This window comes from Brachyistius frenatus, unplaced genomic scaffold, assembly GCF_029030835.1.
Source record: "Brachyistius frenatus isolate BFR_SWC_R1_liver_20210118 unplaced genomic scaffold, ASM2903083v1 Contig_18, whole genome shotgun sequence".
NCBI lineage: Eukaryota > Metazoa > Chordata > Actinopteri > Embiotocidae > Brachyistius > Brachyistius frenatus.
The window spans coordinates 5,480,016-5,506,114 of record NW_027210617.1 but is presented as its reverse complement, the minus strand read 5'-3'; the positions used below and the strand labels follow the sequence as shown (position 1 = coordinate 5,506,114).

Here is a 26,099-nt window from a genome sequence, read left to right as displayed (position 1 = left end):
GATATTATTTACCCCCCCCCCCCCCCCAATTTTTTTTTTTGTAGAAAGGAAGGCTACTAAATAGTCCCATAATGTGCCCTCAATAAATACGTATATTACTGGGATATTATAGCCTGACAGGCCATAAGAGATGCGAAGGCCTACTATTATGTCACCAAAGACTCCAATATATGACAGATAATTTACTGTAACAATTTGTTTTTGCCAGGACCACAAATGACACCTCATGACCGAGCCTCACTATAAAACATTCCTGTTTAAAAGGTGTAAAGCCATTCAGATCCATTTGACACATTCCATGACTTCATCTCAGAGTTTAATGTGTTTTATGGTGCCACAGCTGCGTTCATATTTCCTGTGTTTTACAGTTTGTCATTAAGTTTACATGTTTGTTATACTATAATTCAACTCTGCTGTTTTTTTGTGTGTAAATAGTTTGCTGATGTAAAGACTTTATTAAAAGGAGTGTTATCGTTGCTGGCGACAAGTCGCTTGAAATAAATGGATTTTTACAATAAAATAAATGTGGTCTTTATTCATGACATAAAACCTGTCAAAAAGAACATCATGTTTCATGGAGACTATGCAATCAGTCAGTAAAAACAATTAAAATCTATGAACACAATTCAAAATGAGTATCTGCATTTAAAACGTATAAGTGAGAAAATGATATAGAATAAACCATCTCACAAATGTAGTCAGTTCTTTAAAAATAAATCATGCCTCAAAATTCGGACCTGGACAATTGAAAATGTAATTTTGGGTGATCCTATTTACATGTAATTTTTATAAGCCTAAACATAAAATTAGGACTGATTTTATTTAAAAGCCCCCCAAAAAAACATTGTATTTTTTATTGAGTATTGACTGACAAATACAAATTATACACAACCTAAGAATGTAGATTATATATTAAAAAAAAGAACAGAATATTAATTGTTAAACATTATTATAATAATAAAAAGTAATTTAAATACAAATTACAGGAGATCCAAAATAGGAATTATCAGTCAAACCCATACAGTGTACAAATAGTTTTAACTGTGTTCAAAAAGATGCAAAACCGGCCTTGTTGAATACCTTTAACACAATGATTGCGAAAAGGATGTTGCATGAATGTGTATTCTCTTCTACATTTCAGCCTACTGAGTCTGTGATACATCTTCAACATTTTTCTCATTATCGATTCCTTTATTTTGTAATGCTTTATAAAGTACTTTCCTCAGATTCTGTTAATTGTGTTAACCCTTCTGTTTTCTCTATCCAGGATAATTGGAATTAAAATGCTTTTGTTGTTAGTCATAAAAATTTATTTTTATCTGACAATAGACATTCTTGGAAGTAATGTAGTGAAGAGAATGCTAAATATTCTATTTAGTTGTTTGAGAGAGGACAATTTTGATGATGTCAGAGAATCAGTGAATGTGCAACATGTGGTGACATTTTGGTGTTCTTAATTTAATTGAAATGTTGCTCAAAGAAAACTTCAGATCACAATGAAATCACAAATACAACAGCTAAAGAGAGACAGAAGGAGTTTATAAAAAAATCTAAATTACTAATAGGCCTGGGGCCTCCTGGGTCAAAGCATCCCTGCACACAATCTAGCGCTGGGCTGAATCAGTAGCCAGTGAAAACTGGAATGGTTGTTTGGACGAAGCCTCTCATTTAAAACAAAATAGCATCTTCAGCATTTTCAAAATGTAAAAGTCTCACAGCAAATAGCAGCATTGGTCAAATTCAACGTGAACGCCAGCTCTCATAACTTCCCCTTCTATAGAGCTTCTCATTCAGTAAGAACAAACAGTATTTGTATTAACCACGATGTCCTCTTATGTGCTCGAGTGAACTGAAGGGATCAGACAGTAGGTTAAAAGTTCCTACCACTAGATGGAAGCAAAAGCAAGATGTTCGGCATGTGAGACTGCTGAAACTCTTATGCAAAGATTTTTTTTTCCATTGCTAATTGTTGTTTGACTGTTGTTTAATGACGCAACTTTTCAGCAGGGGAATAAGTAAACAGATTTTAATGTTGCAAAAGCTCTGTGTAGTGGGCCATATACAAAATCAGACACTTTCTGTTTTTTATTCTGATTGGGTCTTTAAAGTGTTTTGATTTTGTCTGGAAGCATGAATGCACTTTTCCTGCGTTATACTTTCATACCTCTGCTTTTGTTTGACTATTGAGAAATGATTCAAATAGGCAATGTGCAGAGAATTTAAAATGGTTCAGATCAGTTTTGGTTTCTTCTGCTGAACATTTCATATTTATTTAGTGAAAAGATAAACGGCATCTGTAAATGTGCACAACAACAGTGCTCATAACAAGAAAAGTGTCTGAGGGTCTGGTGTACACTAAGAGCTGGAAATCTTTAGGCAACAAAACTTCAGACATATTAGCAAACCATAAAATGAAATCAAGATTCCCTTTTTCACTGTTGATTCCTGCAGCAACTTAACAATCAAACCTGCGCTCCAGCAGGCAGCTTCTGAGTATTCAGATCCTCCCAGTACAGTTTGCTTCTTTAACTTGTGGCCAGGCATTAATACTCTATTAAACCAGGCACTTTTTTTTCAGTTTAATCTCCTCCTGTTGTAATCAGTGTTGAGGAGTAACTAGTTACATGGAACAGAGTTACGTAAATAAATTATACAATAAATGTAATCAGTTACAATGACACAGAAAACATATTACAGTTCTTATTAGAATATTAATGATTACCAAAGCGGGTTGTCATGTCATTGTTAGGTACAAAGAGATATTCAAAAGAGTCGTTCAGAAACCAGTGTGAACAACCTGTGGCCGGTACCTAGTCCTGTTGATAGTTCTATAATCACTCAGCATGGACTTCATCTGAATGCAGACTACTTGTCATTGTATTACTGCGGTAACAGCAGGGGGCGCTTCAACACTATAAACTGAAACTCATCTATTCAAGAAAACTACTGATAATATGAACTGCTGAAGCTTTTGGAACTTGAAGAACCTGACATGTTTCACGGTTTATTTGAAAATATAATCAAAATTGGAAAATGGTATTAATTAGATAAAATAGTGATTCCCCCCAGCTATGTGACAAAAGTTTACCAACTGGTTTGCAGTAGGCTATAATACAAGCTAGGTGTAAAACCATTTTGTTTGATAGTGATCTATGCATTAAAACAATTCGATTTTTTTCAAGTGGATAATGTATCCAAAGTAATGTCTATTGATTATCAAACACTTTTATAAAAATATATTTAAGGATAAAACAGCATTAATCACCAAATAGGCACCATGAGTTAAAGTCCTTAATGTAAAAAAAAAAAAAGTCAAACAAACAAACAAATCAAAATAAATAGGAGAGTATTCGTCTCATGTAGTCAACAATTTGGGAAAATCGAAGATCCAAATACAGGCTGGGAGTCGTGTATGGAGAAAGTAATGTGTCACGTCTGTCGAGCAGCTGTCAGTGTGTCTATTTCAGATTTTTAAAAGGCTTGTGACAGGCAGGTCAGACAACAGGATACACGGATCAGTCTGGGCTTCTGTATTTTAAGGTGTTGCAAGCTTGACTTGAACTTGATTCCTCAGTGGAACAGTGGTTCCCCAATAAAGAACAAGCACAAACCAAAGAAAATCTATTGCAGCTTGATCGAAATTACATACAAATTCGGTTTCTTTGACATATCAAAAAAACTTTAACGCAAAAATATGACAATCTGCTGTTTGACCTATAGCAAGGATGAATGGGGTGCTGATGTAAACGCATTACAGTAAGTCGGTGTTTCTGCAACGTAATGAACCGGAATGTCCGCCTGCCACTAAATAAGATCGCACGCATTACAGACGCATTGCACATTGTCATCTGGTGGCCTTTCACTGACGAAGACGAACTGGAGCAGGTTGCATCTCACTATACAACCCTGGAGTACCCTTGTGAATTATGCAGAAAATGCAGATAGTTAATATTGTAAATTCTTGACAAGGAAAACACAAAACCCGTGAGAAGTTATCAGGGAATCAGAGGGCTGGCCAAAACCTTTGACAGGGAGTTATTTAATTAATCAGGGTAAAGCTACGTTGGTACAACATATTAATTCAACACTTTGGTGATTGAAAAAAACACAAAAACTGAGCAATAAATTATCGAAAATGAAACAAAAATGTAAATATTAAACAGAGAAAAATATAAAGGCCTACCTCGGTGAATGATGCTTTTTTTTTATCATTATCCTTGAAATTCCTAATATAGCCTATGCATTCTATTTCTGAAATTCAACAAAGGGACTGCATTTAAAAATAAATAAATAATAATAATAATAATAATGTTTTATATTTGTCGGCTCTTTCATAAAGATCGATCACCACCAACGGTGAGCACCTTCTCCTTCGCTTGCCTTACACCACAAAAACAAAAGTTAATGAGCTAAGCGCGTCGTGTTCAGACAAAAACGCATTTGTTGAGAGTGGATGACGAATGTCATCACTGGGTTGCTTTTAATGCACATTTCCACATTCCTATTTATTTTTCTTCGTAAATATGATGATAAAACAGAGAATAATGGAAATCTGCACCATGCACCAAATAAATAAAAACTTGAAAGTTTTGAAACAACTCTATATGTTTGAGAACAACTGGTTTTATAAACTGTATGTGTTTGTTATTATTATAATTTCTTCACGATGTGTGATGAGATCCAAATATTACTTTTTTTTTTTATTTTGCAGGGTGATTCCGTCCAGTTCCTGGTAACAGTGACTCAAAGACCACGTGACCAGCGTGGCCCTATAAATACCCTTTGAGAGCTAAAGAGGATAGTGTGACAGTCTGGCTGGATACCTACCCAATCCCGTGCGTAAAAGCTATTTTGGAAAGACATTTGGATATCCAAAAGTAGCCTTTTAAATGAACAGCAACATGAAGCGGTCGCAGACGGAGAAAAAGCGCATTTGAAGAAAAGACAAGTTCATATCGTTGCAAGATCTTTGGCTATTTGATTACGCCTGAAAAAAGCAGAAGTTTTTCGATGAGAACCCCGCACGGCCCTGCTTGACCTGCCTCGGACGCCAAGGAGCCGCCAAATCCACAGGTCAAAGAGTTGTTTGTCTTTTTAATAGATTCTAGCCATGTGTGCATTCAGTAGTTGGAGATAAAGCTGCAGCAGAAGCCTGGTGTGGTTGCAAGGGAGAGAGGGAGGGTGTGTGTGCGCGCTCTCGCTCGGTAGCCTCACCGGACGGGAGAAGGAGGAAATCTGGGAGAGAGGGGGAAGAGAAGCGGCGTGTCCAAGGATGACTTTAGGGACGGATATGTCCGACAGCTCTGCATTGTCCGAAGATGTGGACATCGATGTGGTTGGTGGTGACATATCCGTTGGAAAGGACGGGAAGTACATTCACCACGAGTTCAACTTGGACAATGACTCGGACGATAATTACTCCCAGAACGCGGCCGAGAGGGGTTCGTCTCCCGGGCTCAGCAGCTCCGAGTGCCCGTCAGACCAGCTGGGGTCCGGCGCAGAGGCCGGGACCGTGATTGGGGACAAGTCCAGAAAAAGTGCACTTGTGAAACCACCCTACTCTTACATCGCCCTGATCACCATGTCCATCCTGCAGAGCCCCAAGAAACGTCTGACTCTCAGTGAGATCTGTGAGTTTATCAGCAATAGATTCCCCTACTACCGGGAAAAATTCCCTGCGTGGCAAAACTCTATTCGCCACAATCTTTCCCTAAACGACTGCTTTGTGAAAATCCCACGGGAGCCTGGAAACCCCGGGAAGGGCAACTACTGGACCCTCGACCCGGATTCCGCAGACATGTTCGACAACGGGAGCTTCTTACGCAGGAGGAAGCGATTCAAGAGGCACCAAAATAATGAAATCCTCAGGGACTCCGGTGGCTTTCTACCCGGCTTTGGATACGGCCCATATGGATACAACTATGGACTTCAGCTGCAGAACTTCCACGCAGCCCATAACCCCTATCACCCACACCACACAGGTGCTTCTTTTCCGTTCCCTAATGCCCCCTGCACCTTGCCCTCTTCAGCCTCCATATTCCCTGCGCCGCATCACCTGCCCTCCCTCTTAGGGGCCGACTTAAGAAAGCCTTTTTACCCTCAACTGAGCCCGTCTCTGCCGCCTCTCAAGACGGACTCCAGCACTCCGAGTCGGCCTTCGTTTTCCATTGACAATATCATCGGTGTAGCCAACTCCACCGTCTCTTCCTACAGCGCGCAGCCGGGCAGCCAGGCTCAGATCCTGGCCATGCTGACCCCAGCACTGACCTCTGCTTCCAGCCATTTGAACTTAGCACAGGAGAGCATATTACAACCTGGGCCACAAAGTCAGACTTTTTCCAGCAAAACCCCGAATATGAACACTTGCCCTTTCTAAAAAAAAAAAAGACAAATTTAAAAGGACAAAAAGATAAGAACAAATCTGAAAGAGTGCCCGCTGAAAATCATTTGTTAAAAAGCCAGTTGTGGCGTCCTCCTATGTAAAGGTAGGGTGACAATTCTTGCTTAAGTAAGAGTGTTTGTGGCTCTCCTTGTTTCCTAACAATGTAACAGGAGAGACAGGTTTATTTATGGGTTGTAAATATGTGTATAATATTGAAGCAAGAGAAACTGGGATCTTTTTAAACAATGCTGGCCTGCAGTCTGGCACGTAGCCTTCATCTGTCAGTGGAGGAGAAACAAAAGGATTCTGTTATTTTAACATAAATTATAGTTGTCACCAATGGCTACCGGGATTATTTCCATTTTTTTTTTTAATATAATTGAGAATTTTATTATGATTTATATTGTTTCTATTTTGTGCGTCGTGAGAAAGTGGCACTGTTGTTGTTGACATAGGCTGGCAAGAGACGGCAAACTCAGGTTTTAATTAGAAAGCACATGGAGACAAATAAAGGAGGGTGGGGGGGTTTCTGGCATAAACAAAATAACCATTTCCCACTATCACTCCCCATGAATCTCCTCTACATGGTGAACCTGTGACAAATACCATTTCATGTTGTCAGTGGACACGTAGGCTGTGTGGTTTTGGTATTAAAAGAGCACAATACCTCTCAACCTTTTTAATTGTTCCTTCCTATCTATTCACAATTTAATCTGTGAAACATATGTCATGTGTTGCCAATAGATAAACACCTACATGTTCATAGGTCATTTTTTTTGTTGTAATGACAAGAATAATAAATGTTTGTGAATTTAAGAAAAAAAAAGAAAAGAAAATCGTTATTTTTTTTTATTGCACGGGAAGTTGATCCTCAAAAAGAGTCCAGAACATTGATATCATGGTGAAATCAATTAAAGCAGGCTACTCGCTGCTTTACTGTTTATTCTTCAGATACTTGAAAATGAAGTTTTTTGAAAGGTGTTGTAACTATGAATATTGCAGGTCTTCATTATAAACTATTTTAAGGGTTGTACAAGAAAATAAGACATTTCAATGAAAGCATTTGCACTTTAAACTCAAATAATAACACCATATTATAATAATCTAATATTAACCAAACTCCTAAGTGTTGTAATTCAAGTGTAAACTTGTCCGATCCCAACTAGATCAGACTCATGCAGTAAATTAGGTCTCCTTTTAGGTGTGAGAAACGCACGAATTTCGCTTTAAATGTTTCAGACACGTCTTGATGTGGATAACATTCATGGATATCACGCAACAGTGGGCAAGTATTCCTCTTGTGTGGCTCTTGCTCGCTTGTAAAGCACCATTTTCTAGCAAGTTACAAAGGCCCTAAATGAATGGGGACGTTAGCGGGCCTCGGCGGTCTGTAATTGAAAGTGAACAAGGATATACCCACGGTCTTTTGGGCTTTCGTTGCTAATTTGTAGCAGCATTTTTCATCGGGCTCCCTAATCCACCATAATGCGGCTTTCTGGCCGTTTGTTGATGTTGTCAGTGTGGACCCCTGGCCCAGGGGAGTGAATGTGCGCGCAGCGAGCGGTCCCCCGTGAGACCAACCACACACATTTAGACCCCTGAAAAGCAATCTTCTCAAAAGGCCCTCGGTTTGTACCGCTTTCATGTCATCTGTGTTGTCTCGGGGTACGTATAAAAGAAGCAGTGGGACTCGTCCGGCTACAGAAAACAGGCCTATTGGTCTTTTTCAGAGTTGTTGGAGCACATGTTTCCAGACAGAAGGGGGTGTAAAAGCCTCCTTTATTTACCAGATCTGTGTGCAACTGGTTAAATTAGTTTGTGGGTGTTTTGACAGATGATTATTAAGGATGAAAGGTGGGAGGGCTGACTCCTCTGTTTTCCCCTCAGCACAGCTCACTGAAAGTCTTTGAAACGAAAACCAACACATGACTACTTTCTTTATCCAGACGCAGCCTTTATCTCTTTTCTCCCTCCTTGTTAGTAAGTGGACAAATGATAAATGTCACATACGGATTTGGGAAATCAGTTTGATTAGCGCCTCTGCCGCTATATCCACGATGTTAATTGACGTCCTACATATATAATTTGCAGAGTAAATGAGGTGGAAAAAAACATTAGCAGACAACTGAAGTTTTCTCTGCACACCGCCCTGACAGGGAGCTATTACGCACCGCATCAGACCATTAAAATCCACATCAAGCGTTTGCAGAGGTGGTTAAAAACATTTAAATAACGACTGGAACGAAAACTAAGCCAATAAAAATTAAAAAAAAAAAAAAAAACACTAGACACGCAGCACAACGCATGCACATGCAATGCATCCGCCATGTGGAGGTTCAGCCAAAGCAACAGGCTTTGAAAATGGACGATTGAACGGAACTCATGTGTATGGCTTTTCAGCTCCAATGCGCACCAACACTGACCATTTCTGCTGTAAGATTACAGGCTTGTGACCAGAATAGACCTGGAACTTGCTCTTCCTCAAACCACCACAAACACAGAGCACATTAGATATCCGGGACGCATCTTTCGAAAGGCCCTTTAATTTTTCATCTAAGTCCAAATCATCACCATTCATTTACTTACAGGTTAATACTTCATAAACATCTCAGTTTCCGCGCGGTTGTCAGTTGCAGACCACCCACAGTGGCTCTTTATTCAGGCACCACAACGACATTTGTCATTTTTTTGCGACGTTTTCTCAAACTGAGTGATATGTGAAGTGACAGCCAAATGACTCAACAGTCCCCATAAACACATTTATAAATTTCAAGGCAATTCCCATCTCTTTCTAACAGCTTCCATATGCCTTGTTAGGGCGTCATCAGCCTTAAACCCGTATTTTGTGCCGCTATAATTTGTTTATAGACTTTAAATGTCAACATAAATTTAGATTTATCTCTATTTTTCACTCGAAATATTTTCTCCTTATAGGATTCCTGGGGAAAGTCCTCGGGATGACAGAGATTACAGTAAGACATTATTGTTATTATTATTATTATTATCATCATCATTATTATAAGGCTATCTCCACTACTAAATTTCCATCAGGGTTTCACCGTAAACATCGAATGACAGCAGGGGATTAAATGAAATCGTTCTGCTTAAATCTTTCAATGCCTTGCCAATAACGGTACGTCCCTGATCAATGCATCTTTCACTACTGCGCCTTGAAGGACAATAGGACAGAGGATGTGCTGACAGCACGAGGAAATCATGTGTTTGTGCGTGTGTGTCGTTTTTCTGCAAGATGTTTATGTGCGCGTAAAGGAATAGAGGTGTCAGGCGGTGTCTTTCAAGGTCACGCTCGTCAATTTAAACTGCGCAGTCAAACCAATATAATATAATATAATATAATATAATATAATATAATATAATATAATATAATATAATATAATATAATATAATATAATATAATATAATATAATATAATATAATATAATATAATTAATGAGTGCCCCTGAAATTGACCGTAGCCTATATTGCTTAAATATTCAATCCTGCTTATTAACGCACTGATTTCTTTAAAAACAATGTTAACATAAAGGGGTGCTATAGCAAGTAGATAATATAAAATATTATCCTTATTTTTTGTTCATATTTTGTGTTGATCACTTGAACCCACAAAAGATTTTGAGATAGTTTTATTTCACCATTAAAACAAAGCCTCAAACTTTGCTGGCTAAAGGAGCTCAAAGTGACCAAACGTCAGGTTCCTCCTGGACGGGATGTGGTCCAGGTCTGACTGGATGCACAATTATAAAACCTGCCACTGCAGGGTTTGGGATAAACTCTGGAGTGTGGCAATAATGAATACAATCAAGTCTCATACTTGTTGGGGAGATTCTGGATACCCATGTGTGTACGTGCGAACGCACAAACACAAATTGTACATGTCTTCACTTTTAAACAGAACTAGGCTACCCCCCCCCCCCCACACACACACACACACACACCCACGCACGCACACGCACACCCAGTCTCCTGTGTGTATGCGCGCACGTGCACACTCGGCAGACGAGCCTCCCTCCTCGCCCTCGCGGAGGAATGTTGGCTCGGTCCGCGGCTCCCCGGCCGGGAGGAGAGGCGAGCCGCGGCCCTATCTCTGCACCGCCGCTATAAATCACGCAGCCTCCCCTCGCTGCTCCCAGTCTCCCTCCAGCCTCCGTGTTTTTGCAACAGACAGAGGAATCCTGCGCTTAATTAATTTAGAATGTGTAAATAAAGCGAGGACAGTGAACTCCCCATCATCTCTGGAAACACAATATTAACTTTGGAAGATCTTCGCCCTGCCGACTGTGACACACTAAAACGAACACCTGCTGCAGATAATAAAGATGGGGGCTCGCGCGTGCACAGACACAGTAATAGGCACGCACAGACTTTATCAGGGCAAGGGGTATTAATGACTGCAGATATTAGCCTGCAAGGATCACCAGACTATAACAGCATCTGATTATATATACACTATAATGTAGCGTGAGGATGTGTGTTTACTGTACAGTCTGGTTGGTGTTAGTTGACTGGGTTATACTTTTATATTGTAAATAACCTTTCAGTTTCTCTTGTCTGTCGTCAATTTTTTTTTTAATTTTTTTTTTTTTAGATCCATTCAGTTCAAATGTGGCTTTGAAGGTTGTGCCACTGTGTGTGCGCAAGGCACTTTACTTTACTGATATTACCCTAGATTCCACTTCCCTGTTTTTACGTTAGACACACACCTGCCACAGTTAGAGCTTCATCTGCTCTGCATGTCAATGAAAGCATGGAGACAATCACATGCACGCGGTCTTGAGACCGCACTCGCAAATTGCACGCGACCTGATCTAACACAAAATTACGCATAGGCTCAAACAATAAGCATAATGTTACAGAAGCAGCTGATTATATATAGGCCAAGAAATTTGCTGCCAGTTTGTCTCGCACACATCAAGGAGATTCACAAATAATAAATCAGACCTCAGAGAATTAAGAAGACAACAAACAGCTTATTTTCTTTTTTGATTTATGCCAGAATGACGTCATTTGCAGCAGTAGACAACCTGGAAAAATATATCAGTTATCGCTTTTGTGACCCCAGCATTTAAGCTCAGAGGTGTCAAGAACGTTTAAATCCCTCCTATTTTTTTTTTTTTTTTTTTAACAGATGACCTTATCACATTACTTATGTAGGTGGTTTAAGATGTATAGTCAACATAACTGAAACCACGCATACAAAAACATTATGATCTAAACACAGTTATTTTAATGGTGACATATAGGTGTCATGTATCGCCAGTGGTCCCCGGACCTTATTTTGGTCACATAAGTCTCCTCTATCAATTCCTCCCCACCTCTCTAAAGTAAAGTAAAGGCGACAGAGCAGCACTCTTCTCTGGAGCTGTGACAGAGAGGCGCAGCTGCTGCTCGTCGCTCTCACACATCAGCAGAGTCTGCGGGCGCTTTTACGGGCTTCTCCCATTTGACCTTTGATGCCGGCGCGTTACACTCCCAGCGAGGATCCTCTGCGATTAACGGCAGCAGTCCGACCCGTTTTATTAAACCCTATAATTATTGATTTAGGATTGAAACGCAGTGTGAAGAGAAACTGTTGAATTTTCTCCCCACTGGCCAAACAGAAAAGACATTAACTAACATGCCATCATTGATTAGATTAAATTAGTCATTGAGGATCTGTGGTGACAACAAATCCAACACTTGGATTTGCCCTTGGATTTATTTGACATATTGCCATAAACTGAGATAAGTCATTTTTTAAATCGAGAGCATTACATATTAAACATAGGCCTGCATATATTTATTCTAATTAAAATTCGAGGACAAATGTTGCATATTACGTTGAGACAAATAGACTGTAATTGAATTTGTCTACTTTTTAAACTATCGTAGCACTGGTATCCACCTAATGTTTTTTTACTTCAATGTAAAACAGTGAAGGTAAACAGAAGCCAGCCCTGGTGTGAAAAAGAAGAAATACCGAGGACACTGCAGCCTCCTATAAGGTGAAAATGAAACTTTGTTTAAGCTGACATCTAATCTTTTGCAGCGTGAAGGGGTGTTTTCAAAATGTAGGGGGAAAACCTCGCGATAAAATTGAAGTTTACTATCCGGAGTGAAATGCGATCACGCAGAGGTCGAGGGGCCAAACTTTTTAAGACTAATGTTTATTTAGAGAAGTGAGCGCTGTCTATGGGACTCCCCGTTCTCCCAGAATGCTGCACTAATGTCTTTAGCAGGCCTGAGTAGACCACCAGCAAGAGTGCATGCAGCTCAGTCTGTGCAGTCTCTAGTCTCTTGTGGCCTTTTCAAACAGGACTACAGTCACTACCAGATACTGGGTCAGTACATGTCCCACTGGCCCAACAATATGTTTAATATTACCAAGTGAATAGAGCAAAGTTAGTTCTCTGGACGAACTGCCCTTTAAACCTGTAAATTTGACTAGCATGTAAAAAAAAAAAAAAAAAAAAAAAAAAAAAAAATCTTCAAAAAAATCATATTCATTTCCATTGAGTGTTACCATGCTTTTTTAAAAAAAAAATTTTTTTTTTTTTTTTTTTTTTTATACATCTAAATATTGAAATGGACTATTGGAATATTTCAGTTTTTTTTAAGGCTCCTTTCATTTAAAAAAAAATAAATAAAAGATTTAAATCTTAAATTTGCTTAATAAGCAAACAAAAACAAAAATGCATTATGTCACCCACAGTTCTGAGTAATTGTTTTGAGAAAATAGTTTGATCATGAGTTGTAAAAATATTTGCTGCGCATTTCCCCCGTGCTTGGAGAGCAGCAGCGTGTTTTCTTACAGTTTGTAAAATTGAATTAGATATGGTGGGGAATCTGACCTCTCACCAGACCGGCATACTTTTCACCCCTCAGGTTTTAGTAGTTCTTTGGGTATTTTTGTTTTCTCAGCTGCAACTGCCATTAGACATCGTGTCCGTGCCGTCCATTTTCTATCTTTACCATCTCTCCTCGCTGACCTCCTTCCACCACTCTCCCGCTCCCGCCCCAGGGTCCCCCAACACCTAACTTTCTCCTCTTCTGCTCAGCTCGCGCTCAGCCACCAACGTTGATCTGAGAAGCACACTGGACACGACTGCAACACAGGGAGCCCTGCAGACCATGAGCATGCGCGCTGTGCGCACAATATACTCGGAGGAAAGCGTACACACAGAGGAAATCACATGTAGACACAGGGCCGTCGGTCAAGTGACCGTGTTAATCACTTTGTGCACACTCGCTGAGGGATACACAAGGACTGGTTTCAAACTCTGTGAAATCTAGTATGTACAAAATGTGCTTTGTGAGTGAATTTGTGTGGCCACACTTTAATCATATATATCCAAATACATTTTTTTTTTACATAGAAAATTGCACTTATGATTTGAGTGGTTCTAATTGAACATGCAAAATGTGCAAACATTTGAAACATTGAAAGTAAAAGTGGGGATGCTTTCGAAAAATAACACCATGAATAGTTTTATATCGCTAACATAAATCAAAGCAATAGGCCTGTTTCCTCTATAAAATAGCACCACCTTCTTGTTACACTTGCATACAGTTTTTCAAGCTACTTTTCAGGTAAACATCTTAAAGAATTTGTCACAGTTCGGTAATTTTAGGATGTTTCTGATGCTGTAGCTTGTGTCTCATCATATAAATGACACCATAATGTTGTGATCAGGGCTTTGTGGAGGTCCTATCATCTGCTGAAGGACCACCAGTTTTACTTGTCCCTCAAAATAAATCTATATGCCCGAGGAATAAATTTGGGATAGATCAGACATTGCTGATGCTGTCATGTGATCTATAAGTGTCCAAAAAAAATCTCATGCTGAAAAGTTTTGCATGATTCTATGTTGTTGTTTTTTTTTTAAGTGACACATGCTTTTACACAAATACAGGCTCACACATTATTTTAACTCAAAGATAAATGTGTGGTTTTAAAGTCAAACTTAAAAATGCAAGGGGAAAAATGAAAATAAAACTATTTTTTTAGCTTGACATTACAAAGTAATTTCTTTTTTTCTTGTTTATACTGGACTAGATTAGTGATGGAGTATGAAGGGAACCAGGTTTCAAACAAGGACGCCTTTTCTATGTGAGTTATTGACTGAAAGTGCCTGTGCAATTGCATGCAATATAGGTGCATATGATTCTTCAGCACCTAAGAGCCCTGAGAAGCCACAACATCAGTTATAGAGTTGGCAGACACGGCCTGCGAGCAGCCACTTCACTGGAGAGGCAGAGTGTACGGGAAGCATAGGGACTGAGAGATATGGACAAAGATAAATATTCTGTGCTTCAAATATCGTGCTTAAATTTGATTTTGTCTCTAAATGGAACAATAAAGGTTTATTTCATCCCATTCTGTAAAGAAAGAAAATAAAGAGGGTCCTATTGGAGCAGAAACACTCAATAGCAACATGACATTGTTGTACACACACACACACACACACACACACACACACACACACACACACACACACACACACACACACACACACACACACACACACACACACACACACACACACACACACACACACACACACACACACACACACACTTTCCCCCTATAATGTGGTGGATGATGAATCAGTGCATCAGGAGGTTTAAATTTATAATCCCCTTTCATATCAGCTCATGTTAGACTTGGTCAGCTTTTAGTGGTTAAGTGTAACCATTCATATATACAGGTAGACAAAACATAAATTTAAGTTTTATGAAGGGCAGACTGCACACACTCCCTCTGCGAAGCACCAAACACCACTCATACACACAGACTCAAACGGGCTCTGAGAAGCACCAACGTATGCACAGCCTTTTATTACATCTACTTTCTCTTTTTGTCTCTGTGAGACTCTAATCTGAACAAAATATAAATAAAATGTGATAAAGAGATTGCGTTTCATTGAAAGACTGGATTGCTGAAATCCAATTAGCACTGATGCATCATAAATGCAGTGTATTTTTACATTTGTGAATGCAAGTCTGTGTCTGTGTGATTGCAGGAGAGTTCACATAGAAGCCGGGTTCAAAAGCGAGCCAAATGAAAAGGCCAGAGATGATAAGGCCACTCTGCGGCTCCTTACAGAGGAGCAATGTCACACATAAAGAAGGGAAAGCAGAGCTGAGAAACAACAGCCTCCACACTGAGAGGCTGATGCAGGGGTGAAGTAGCTTGAGATTGCACTCTAAGTAGAGGTAAAGGGGCATCTGATCACATGTGTGTACATGTGTGTGTATGTGTGTGTGTGCATTTGGATAGGGGGAGGTTAATGTTGTTCATGACTAGTAGAGTCATTTCACAGGGCGAGAGGCGCGGCTGGATGATGGATTGGAAGCTGAAGGGGCGAGCAGATGGGTAAGTAGAGAAAGTGAGGTTAAGTGGCAGTTAGATGTTGCAGATCTAAGTAGATCAAGAGTGGGGGAGTGTGTGTGCATGCGTGTGTGTGTGTGTGTGTGTGTGTGTGTGTGTGTGTGTGTGTGTGTGTGTGTGTGTGTGTGTGTGTGTGTGAGAGAGAGAGCAAAAGCAGAGTTAGACAGACTAGTAAGCACCAACCTATATTCAGAAAGAGCCACCAAGGCATAATTGTACTCCGAATATCGCATTTATGATAGATTTCAGACTTAATATATCTGAAACCTTCGTTGTCATGCTGAGAAACAGCTGACGGTTAATTCATTTTTTAGTGACCAAAGTGTGGATGATAAGCAAGTTTTACTCTTCCTGCTCTTTGGCCAACTGCAGCCATAAAAAAAAAAAAAAAAGGTTTGTGTCCGCTTTATGTTTTGGTGTCTGCTTGATGAACAATCTGGAAACAGCAAAGTAGAAGAGAATTTAGTTGTATGGTTATCTGAAGCTTTCCAGTTTCTATTTATGTTTGAATCAATGGGGTTGATGGTGAAGTCTGAAGTTATTCTTATGATTTGATAAATGCAGCCTAATTTGCCAAAAGACATTTCCATAAAATGTAAGTTCTCTAAGGAAAGGCTAAAAAATGAAGATTGCATGTTAAGTAGACACAAATTGTGGGAACATAACATTCCTCTGACAGAAATTGGATTTTGTATTTCAAAATGCCAATGTATTAGTTTCTAATGCAAATACTTAACTCTAGTCACAAACCATAAATTCAGATTAACGGCTGCAGTAATGTTTAGAATGACAGCTTTATGGCTACTCTATGGTTTGGCACAAAGCTAAAAACCTTCACTAAAATTAGACAACAGCAGAAAGCTGCTTGGCATGAGTTGTGAAACAAAGCTGTTGGAGATGGAGGCAAATCGAGACATCATTCAGCACCACAGGAGAAGCAAAAACAGCCTTAATAAGCACTTGCCACTCGGAGCTTGTTGAAACAATGCAATATTATGAAAGTTGAGATCGAAATGTGCTGACAAAAACAGGCACTTGCATGCGACCGCTACAGCAATACAAAAGAATTAAGACCGCTCTATTGGCTCTGTGAGGTTGAACTTGGGTACAGTGGTAGTTGGAGCTGAATGCTAATGTCAGCATGCCAACGTGCACACTGTGACAATGTTAAAATGATTAGAAGGAAATGTTTACTATATTTGGCAATTTCATTTAGCATATTAACACTAATATTTGCTTTTCATCAAGAACTGTTGATTAGAAAGTTTACTCAAAACCACAAATGTGGTGAAACAAAAGTGTTTTAGAAGGTTGCAGCGGTGTGAGCTGGCCCATTTAAGCTCGACTCTGCCTGACGGTGTTTCCAGCGACTCAGCTTGTCAAATCGCATGTTCGTAAGGCGAAATAGTTTTTGTTTGTTTTTGTGATTAATGGAAGACACACCAAGTCCTTTAAACCACTGAACTTCTTCAGTGTTGTGTCTTAAAAACGATAGGGGACATATTATCTCAAGCTAACGGCATAAATTTGTATAAGCCCCCTTCAGCATTTCTTCACAACTAAAGATGCAGCTGTTGCAAGTAATTCACTACCAATATCTTCATTCATGTTTTAAGATGTTAACATTTTTTAATCCAGGTTACAAAAAAGCCTGAAAAGCCGGCAGTTAAAATGGAAGTCCAAAAGTCGCTGCTATGGAGATTGTTCATCGTCTCAACTTGTTGCTTTGGTGTGAACTGTCAGGTTTGTGAGTAGTTGCAAGTTTCAAATTGTCTTCTTTTGAATCGCTGGTTTTAACTGGGCTTTAAAGAAAAATGCCGTATGGGTCTGGAGAGGGACGCCACACAGCCAGGCGCCAACAGAGTTTGGGGAGAAGGGAAGTGAGTTGTTCATGTTCACGTCTGTTTGTCTTCTCCCATATTGTGGGCGGGTCGGCTGGGACAGGCTGTCCGGGTGGCAGCCCTGTCACGGGCCTGTCGGTGCGCTGTCACACACCATTGTGGCAGTGTGGGATTGATAAGGAGCAGCGACAGGAAGACTAAGGGCTGCTGGGAAACAGGAACAGGAAGACGAACAGATGAGAAGCGGAAGGCGGGGAGGAAGAGAAGTCAAGTTGCAGGTACAGATGTAAAAAGCGGAGATGTGACGCTTTGCAGAGCACTAAAGCAGGTAAACAGTGCAGATTCATGTCGGTCGGCCACGTTGTTGGATACAAGTTTCTGCTGGACGATGATAAAATGATACGGTTACTGGGCTCTGAAACTCCCTCCGACTCCTTCATCTTTTTGCTTTATGTGATATCAGGAAATTCCATGTGAAATGTCTCCCTATGTCAAGCTCCCATCTAACACGTGTGGTGAAAGAGTTGTTGCTTCCCGTCTTGTCTGACCAAGAAAAACATGGGGCTGGATTGTAAACTGAGCTGGGCCAAATCACTTTTAAAGAGTCAAAGAGCAAATAATTCAAACCATTTCAAAACTAAAACTCTGATGATGTCATGCGAGTTGTTCGCCAGAGAAAGGGGCTATGATTTTTGGTAACTTTCTGACTTTGATTGTTACCCAGGGCAACCGTTTGAAAACCTAGGCACCCTGTCACAAACTCAACAGTTCTTACACAATAAATATCTATAATCCCTCACTCAAAGTCCCCCCCTCCCCCCATCCACAAGAAGTGGTCCTGCTGCTACCCACCTGCTACTCCAGGAAGGTTAAAACAAACAGTATTTGCAAATAAAGTCTGGTCTTAACCTCTCTTTCCGCTGAATCTGCCCTCCCTTTCTTCCTCCTCTCCAATTATCCTAATCCTTCCATCCACTCTGTGATGTTTTCTCTCCTCCTTTCTCCCTCCGACAGCCGCCGGGGGATGTAACGGCTGATGTACGAAGGGTAATGGTCCTCCTCTTCCTCCTTGCACCCCTGCTTTCCTCTCTTCTCGGTTTGTTCTGTGGCTCTCCCTCCCCTAATTCAATTCTACATGCTTTTCTTGGCTTGACCGGCTCCCGTCTTCATTCAACAATTTTTCTCTCTGCCTGCTGCATTTCTTCCCTGACCACCTCGCTTCCCCCTCATTCCCTCTGGTTTTTTTTTTTTAAAGCATTTTTTTTGTCTCTTCTCTCACTCTTCTTTAACTGTCTCTTTCCTCTCCCTGCTTTCTGTCTCCCTTGTTCCCAGTTGCTGTGCTTTTAGTGCTGCCTCTGATTTGCAACCTCTGGATGTTCCCCATCTTACTCTCTTTCTCCAGGCTCCGAGGGAGCAGCTCACTGGGGCTGAGACGGGTCACGCCAGGGTGAGGGATATCACTTCACACCTATCTCCTTCTATCCTTCCCTTATTCACCGTTTAACTCCCCGTCTTCTTTTCCTTTCGCTCCCAGTCTCCTCGTCTCCTCTCTAGACATCCCTCCCCCTTCTCTTTCTCTTCTTCCATCTTTTCCTTACTTTTCAGTAACATCATGAATTTGCCAAATACTTTCAGAAGCAAATAAAGCCACAATTCAATTTCAGTGTACCTTTAAAAATGTCATCTTATTATTACAGGCATGTATTTAGAAATACAATAATATTTATGATTTCAACATATCCCATATACTGCATGCTGTACTGGATATACAGCAAATAGGGAAATATTTAAAGGCCTCTTGTGTGCCAACACAGGAACGATTTAGATTAGTGTGAGTGTGGGAGTATATGAGAGTGCTGATGAATGACTGTATATGTGTGAAGGAGATTCTGTTGAAGAGCTGTGTGTACACGTGTGGAAAGGCACAGAATGAAAGAAGCACAAAAAGAGAGTGACAAGGACGAAAGAGACAAAAGAAGATGGAGATCGTGGGAGGACAAAAAAAAGAGAGTTTAGCCAGTGTGCGTTCTTGTGGGGGGCAACTGAGGGGATCGTCTTCCCCCCCGTCCCCTCCCTGGCCCCAGCCAGAAGCCTCCAGGGGTCCCTGGGTTCCTGAGGAAAAACATCTCGGCCCCCATCACCCCTGAACCCAGTGCTGGGCTGTTTACCTTGGCCTGGCTGCCTGACAGCTTTACTGATGTTACATACAGGCACACAGGGACCCTGAGTCAGAGAGGGAGCAGGAGCACAAGGAGAGAGGAGGAGGAGGAGGAGAAGGAGGAGGAGGAGGAGGAAGAAAGCGGGATAGATGAGGAATGGAGGAGTGAGGAGTATGGTGGACGAGTGATGAGGACAGAGGGTGAGGAGGGAGAGGAGGAAGGGCGGGCATGGGATGAGGTGAACGGGAGAGAGCAGAGGGGTGGAGGAGATGAGAGAGCGAGAGGTGTGAGGGAGCGAGAGTGTTCGCTTACTCTGATCTTAATCGCCACCATCAGATCCATTTGGGGAGATCTCCAGAGGAGAGAGCTGTTCCGAGGGCAACAGAGTGCACACTGAGTATACACATCGAGAAGAAATATTGCCGTCAAAAAGTCTGCACTAAAAACACAGGCATTAATTTTCATCAGCTTTCTGAGTCGATCGCTGTGTATATAAAGCAATATTTTGTTTTTAGGGTGATTGCTCGGAGTAGCATGTGAGATTTAAAAAGCAAATGTGGAGTGGAGTCTCAATATTTTGACAGGAGGTAACGTTACGCATTACACTGTGCGGTAGAAATGTATAGGCACTTTCCATACTGTTCATGGGGAGAGAATGGGGCAGGGAGGGGCTTACTGGCTCTCACTATACAAATGTTGACACAAGTATACCATATCTATTTTAAATACATAAACAGGATCAATTTGGAAACAAAGCTCTGCATCATGGAAACGCCTGTATTCATTCATCAAGAACAAATATGTCTCGAGTAATGGAGGTTGATTGCGCAAGGAGCCAAATTTGGTAGAAATTCAGTGGAAACGTCCCAGATGGCCAATTTTTTCAGTCACTAAAAACACACAAAAAACCCCAAGGAAACATGCTCTTTTTGTTGATGCTTTGAATTTGCATCCATTCTTCATGGCTTTCGTACAAAACTTCCCCCTCATGCCTGGCAGTTTGTCTATTGGTAGGCGTTTGTTTGTCCATTTCTGAGCCACAATGCGGGGCTGGGCTGGACCACAGGGGTTTCTGCGATGGGGTGGGAGGTCTGTGTTTTGTAGCTCAGAGCTCTAAGTCTTGTTTGTCTGTCCTGAGCAGCTGGACAAGCTGTAATAATACAAACAGGCCTTTGAACAGGCTGCTGTGTTGTGCCGCGCTGGGCTTCGGTTACATCCCACACACTTGCTCTCTCAAAAACACACACGCACAGACACAGACACACACACACACACACACACACACACACACACACACACACACACACACACACACACACACACACACACACTGGCAATAACGCATACACATAAATTCACACCAAAGACACATGCTTACACACTCATCAACACAGGTGTGCAGGCATGCATGAAAGCACTGATACGCACATGAATACAAACAACGATGCACCCTTCAGCGTTGATCACAACTAACTCAACTCCCACTGATCTCTGCCTGTCGAACTGTGATTGATCATCTGAAACTCGGCCATCACTCTGCCTGACGGCCTGTTTGTCTGTCTCCTCTGTTTGTTTGTTTGTTTGTGTGGACTAGGCGGGTGGCTTGCTTGTTGTTTGTTTATGGCTGATCATTTGTCACAATAAATCATTAGGGAGGGACACACACACACACGCATGCACTTTTGAGCCCCTTGGATTGCTTCCCCAGGCTTTCTTAAACCGATTTATGCTTACACAAACACTTCAGACTCATTGCGCTGTCACCTTCACACACTGGAAGCTGCTGCTCCTTCAGAGAGAGAGAGGGAGAGAGAAAAGGGGGCACATAGTTGACTTCCATTCCACTGCACTGCACTGACGGATGACTTCCTCTGTCATTATGTAATGGAGTTCAGAGGTTCACCTGCCCTTGCTGGGCCACTGGCCTCTGTGCACACACCAGGATATGAGAGGACAGGGAATTGGTCTGGAGGTTGCTCGGTCACTACTCTGGGGATCTACATCACTACCAGCAGGGGATGAAGAAGGGGAAGGAGAGGTGTGTGTGTGTGTGTGTGTGGGGGGAGGGGGGGGGGGTGTTGTCCACGTGCACAGCACATTAATACAAATTTAATTTGATGTGCAAAACCACTGGCATTGACATTTCGTCAACTGCTTCTTGTTGTTTTCATTGAGTATGAGCTCTGCAGTAAAGGTATGCTGTATGCACAGGTAACACAGTCCCTGGTTACTATAAACATGATTCTGCTAAGTCAATTTCTTGTTTTTGCAAATTGAACGTGCAACACCAGTGAATCAACCTGGATGTATTTCAAGAGGTCTACAGTCAGGGCCCCAGTCGGCTTCCTGGCTTGGATTACTGATATACCGCAACAGAAGCACAGGTGTAACTAATAACATTAACAATGTTATTTATACCACCTGTGCTTCCCCTTCTACAACTTGTCAAAATGTTTGGTGCTAATAAAGTGTGCTGGCAAGCTCTCAGATATGGACTTTTAATTAGTCCCTTTTTACATACAGCTGTACTGGAAGCCAACACTTCCTCCTATATACTGCATGTTAAAGCTCTTCCTTGCCTACCAACAGTCTGCTCCAGCTACCAGGGTGATCCAGACCCAGTGCATAGCTAATTAAGGTCAAGTGCACTGCTAAGGCACACGCAACCAATCTCCACAGTTTTTGAGGGAGCTTGCAATTTTGCAAAATTCCTGCATTTTCTCCGCAGTAAAATTACTCAGTAGAAACTCTGAAGGCATTAGAGCACAAAGTAAACCATTCCGAACAAAAACTTTATCAACAAAACAAACCTCCTCATCTACAGTCAGCCCGTTTCTCCAACCTCTCCTCTTATTATCAAAGCAAATGCTAGTTGACTGCAAAAACAAAAAGAGAAAACTGGAGGTGACAGGGTTTATGGGAAATGTGGTCTTATCATGAGAATCAGGCAGCGAACTGTTGCGCTTGATACAGAATCTGTGTTAAATCACGTGAGTTTTATACACCCAGCTGTAAGAGTTTACAGTTTGTTTTGTGCACACAGCACTTATTTTTACTGATGTAGCTTAGGGATTCCATGTCGCAAAGACAGTCTGTTTTGTAACACCACATTACTTTCATGACTCATGACTTCTTCTTTTTTGCAATTTATAGGTCATGGTTCTTTTTATTATTATTCTACCGAAAATAAAAAAGATAACAGCTAAAAATTGTGATGGGTAGTACACTTTTTCTCATAGGCAGAAATAACCTGCAAAAAAAAAGTCACATTAAACTCTGCAAATTGCATCGTAATTTTGCACTGCAAAATCTGTCATTTCTCATCACAGCGATTACAATCAAACTCTGCGAACTCCAGGAAGGACTAAATAAAATACTATTGCACACAGTTTTCACTTTATTTATACTGTAGTCTTTATTCATATTTACTGTTGCATCAGGAATTTTGAGGCAAATAAGATACAATTGGATGAAAGTTCTTAAACTTTACTTACAAGGGATCCGAATGTGAAGGTGATAGTGTCAGAGAGCCGAGGTGGGACTCCAGCTGGGATCTTCCTGGATTATCCAGCCATGGGTTATACAGAGTTGAACATCTGGTCACATAGACAGCAGATATAGAGTTACTCATCTCTGACAGAGAGAGAGCAGCAAGAGAGGAGAGAGAAAGACGGAGAGACTGAGATTACTGGACAGGCAAATTATGAATGCGCAAAACAGGTCTAGTATTGTCAGTCCCACTGAGAGTCAACATTTAAACATCTTGTAAATCAAAAAGCCATATACATCTTAGCATTAAGGCATCAGTGAACATTCAGTCTGTGGGGAAGAGGACATCTGTGGGATCTCCATGTAGTTCTAGTTGGGTCTGCTGAATGTGAACCCTATTTTTGGCAATTTGCACCCGATGAGCTCGAGCGTGTACAGGAGTAAGTTTATTTTATTTATTTTTTTTAATTGTCAATATTAACTTTGACATGACCAATTTAATGTTTATGCTTAATCTTCAATATTTCAAGACGCATGTCTAGACAGATTTTAGTTCGGTTTTATCCTTCGATGAAATCTTTGGCAAGTTTCATGATTTTCTATAACATATACTGTATGCTCCTGACCTTTGTGAACCTCAACATAAATGGAAATCTTTGTTTTTGTCTTTGAGTCTAAGGATAACACCTGACACTGCTTTAATTCATGCTACTATTTAGAACAAATCTAGTTATGGCCAGTGGAGAAACTGAGTGACAGAGGGAGAAAGAAAGAACAAAAAAAAAAAACACAGGACAGCAAAAGGAAGTTGTAAAAACAGAAGCATGTCTCTGTGCTGTCCTCCTGGTACCTTGCTGCCCTTTGCTACTGACCCCGGGCCCTTGGGGTGAGTTTGTAAACTCTCTAACAGTGACCTCAACATCTGACTACCCTGTCCTCTTCCTGCAATAATACACAGTGGCACTCTGAAATCAAGCCAGCCATCAGTGAATACCAACAAGTAGGACTGATAGCGTAGGTCTGAGCAGAGAAACCATTTTCAAAACACAGAGTATGTTAATTTTGCTGTTAGTTTGCCTGCCTCTGTTTGTACTTCCTTGTTTTTATGTTGAGTGAAGATGTGTTCATGCATGGTAGGCCTATTTGTCTCGCTCCTCGTGAACTGCTGCACATGACTCCTTCACTGTTTTTTTGTTCTTTTTCTTTCTTTCTTACTCTCTCACCTCTTTATATATTTACATGGCATGCTTGGATTTGTTGTTTGGTTTGGTTTGCAACTCCATGGTCACAGTGTTCATTATATAATGAAGGGGAACAGTATTTGTGGTGGGATGGTAAAGGTCAAAACTGTGTTTGGAATACACACGCATGACTGTCAGCCTTGAGGACTTAAGACTCTCATGAGTCAGCTAAACAACCGCTGTATGTTTGTTTTGTTTTTTTTAGACACGAGGATAATTAGATGCAGCTTATGACCGGTGCCATCTTTTCTGTTTGGAGCCAGGACCTGCCAAAGTAGGAGTACAGGATGCTGCCTTTCAGGCTCTGGATACAAGACAGCCTCAAAGCAAGTGAAGCAAACAAAGGGCTTACTGGAAACATGGACTGGTCCACACATGGGCTGATGCTGGTTACTTTGTGCTAACAGGGCCGGCACATGATTGCAAACATTAAACTTACCAAAATATTGCATGACAGGAGCCTGTGAGGGTCTTTGTCTTGTCAGCGTTACTCCTTAACTATAAGAGAAGCCTTCACATGTTAATGAAAAAAGGACAAAAGTAACTTACTAAATATACAATTTTTGAACTGGAGTTAAATAAAAACTTTGAATGAACATTGTTGTCCAGGCGTATGCATTACGTTTTCAGGAAACCAGGCCTTTTTCTTCTGCTTGGCGGCTCATTGCACATGCGCATTACTGCGTCCACGTGGACCCGTCATAGACTTTACATTGGGATAACGTTACGAAAACAAAACTCACTTTTCCAGTCTCTTGGGAAGTTTGGGATGTATGAAAGCTCTGTGGATTAAAGTCTCATAATAGAATAAGTGAAAACCAACCTTGTTTACATTTGCAGGTCTCCTGTCAACAGTTTATGTCGCCTTTATATTAGTGTATGGGAAATGGGCATGGGGCCGGTTTAGTGACTATTAAGGGTTAACTAAAAAATAAATAAATAATAAGCGCCTTTAGTGCCATTTCTTTTAGTTTTATCTGTCGTGTCAGTGATCGCTGATGTGATTGGGCGAAGGTGAGGAGTGGAGCTAGTAGAGACCAGTCCGAGGCTTGTAAACAAGAAGAAATTAAGGCTAGTAGCTCCATCTTCAGAAGCTAAAAGCCAGCAATCACTTCACCTAACTTGTCTAATTACAGTCAGTTGTTTGTTCTTGCGTGTGTATGTGCAAGACCGCAGCCTGCGTGGGTCCTCAGATGGAGAAGACTGTTGACCCCGCAAAACGCCTTTAAAGAAGATTTGTCGCCAGCCGCTTGTCCTTCTCTGCCACACACGCCACCTCTCCAAGACTGAAACACAACGGTAAGTTTAACATTTCATCCCTTTTTATTGACTTGAGCGAGTGTGTGAGGCAGAGTATTTGAGAGCCAGTTACTTTTTTTGTCAATTATATGTGTTTCAGGTTCATTAGTAGGAATCTGCTGTAAACAGTTACTTTGTGGGAACATCCAGAGATTTTGGTTAAACTGGTTGTTGATATATGTTGACATTAGTGAGCTGTATTGATATTTTTCTATTGAAATTTGATTGGTGGAGTTTACAGATCGGTTTGGTTTTTGTTTAATTAATATCTTAAAGGCATCTGTTTTTAATTTAAAGCTG

At 40.9% G+C, this 26,099-nt stretch overlaps 1 protein-coding gene and 1 long non-coding RNA gene across 2 annotated transcripts; both read left to right on the top strand.

Moving 5' to 3' along the window:
• Positions 1-4,819: 4,819 nt before the first annotated feature.
• Positions 4,820-25,050, top strand: LOC138618970 (uncharacterized). Its single transcript, XR_011310771.1, has 3 exons — positions 4,820-5,073; positions 9,317-9,354; positions 24,706-25,050. It is a non-coding gene; the product is annotated as an uncharacterized lncRNA (long non-coding RNA).
• foxd2 (forkhead box D2) lies at positions 5,070-7,168 on the top strand. Its single transcript, XM_069695098.1, has one exon. It carries the CDS (start codon positions 5,273-5,275, stop codon positions 6,374-6,376), a length of 1,104 nt encoding a protein of 367 aa, XP_069551199.1. The 5' UTR covers positions 5,070-5,272; the 3' UTR covers positions 6,377-7,168.
• Positions 25,051-26,099: the final 1,049 nt, after the last annotated feature.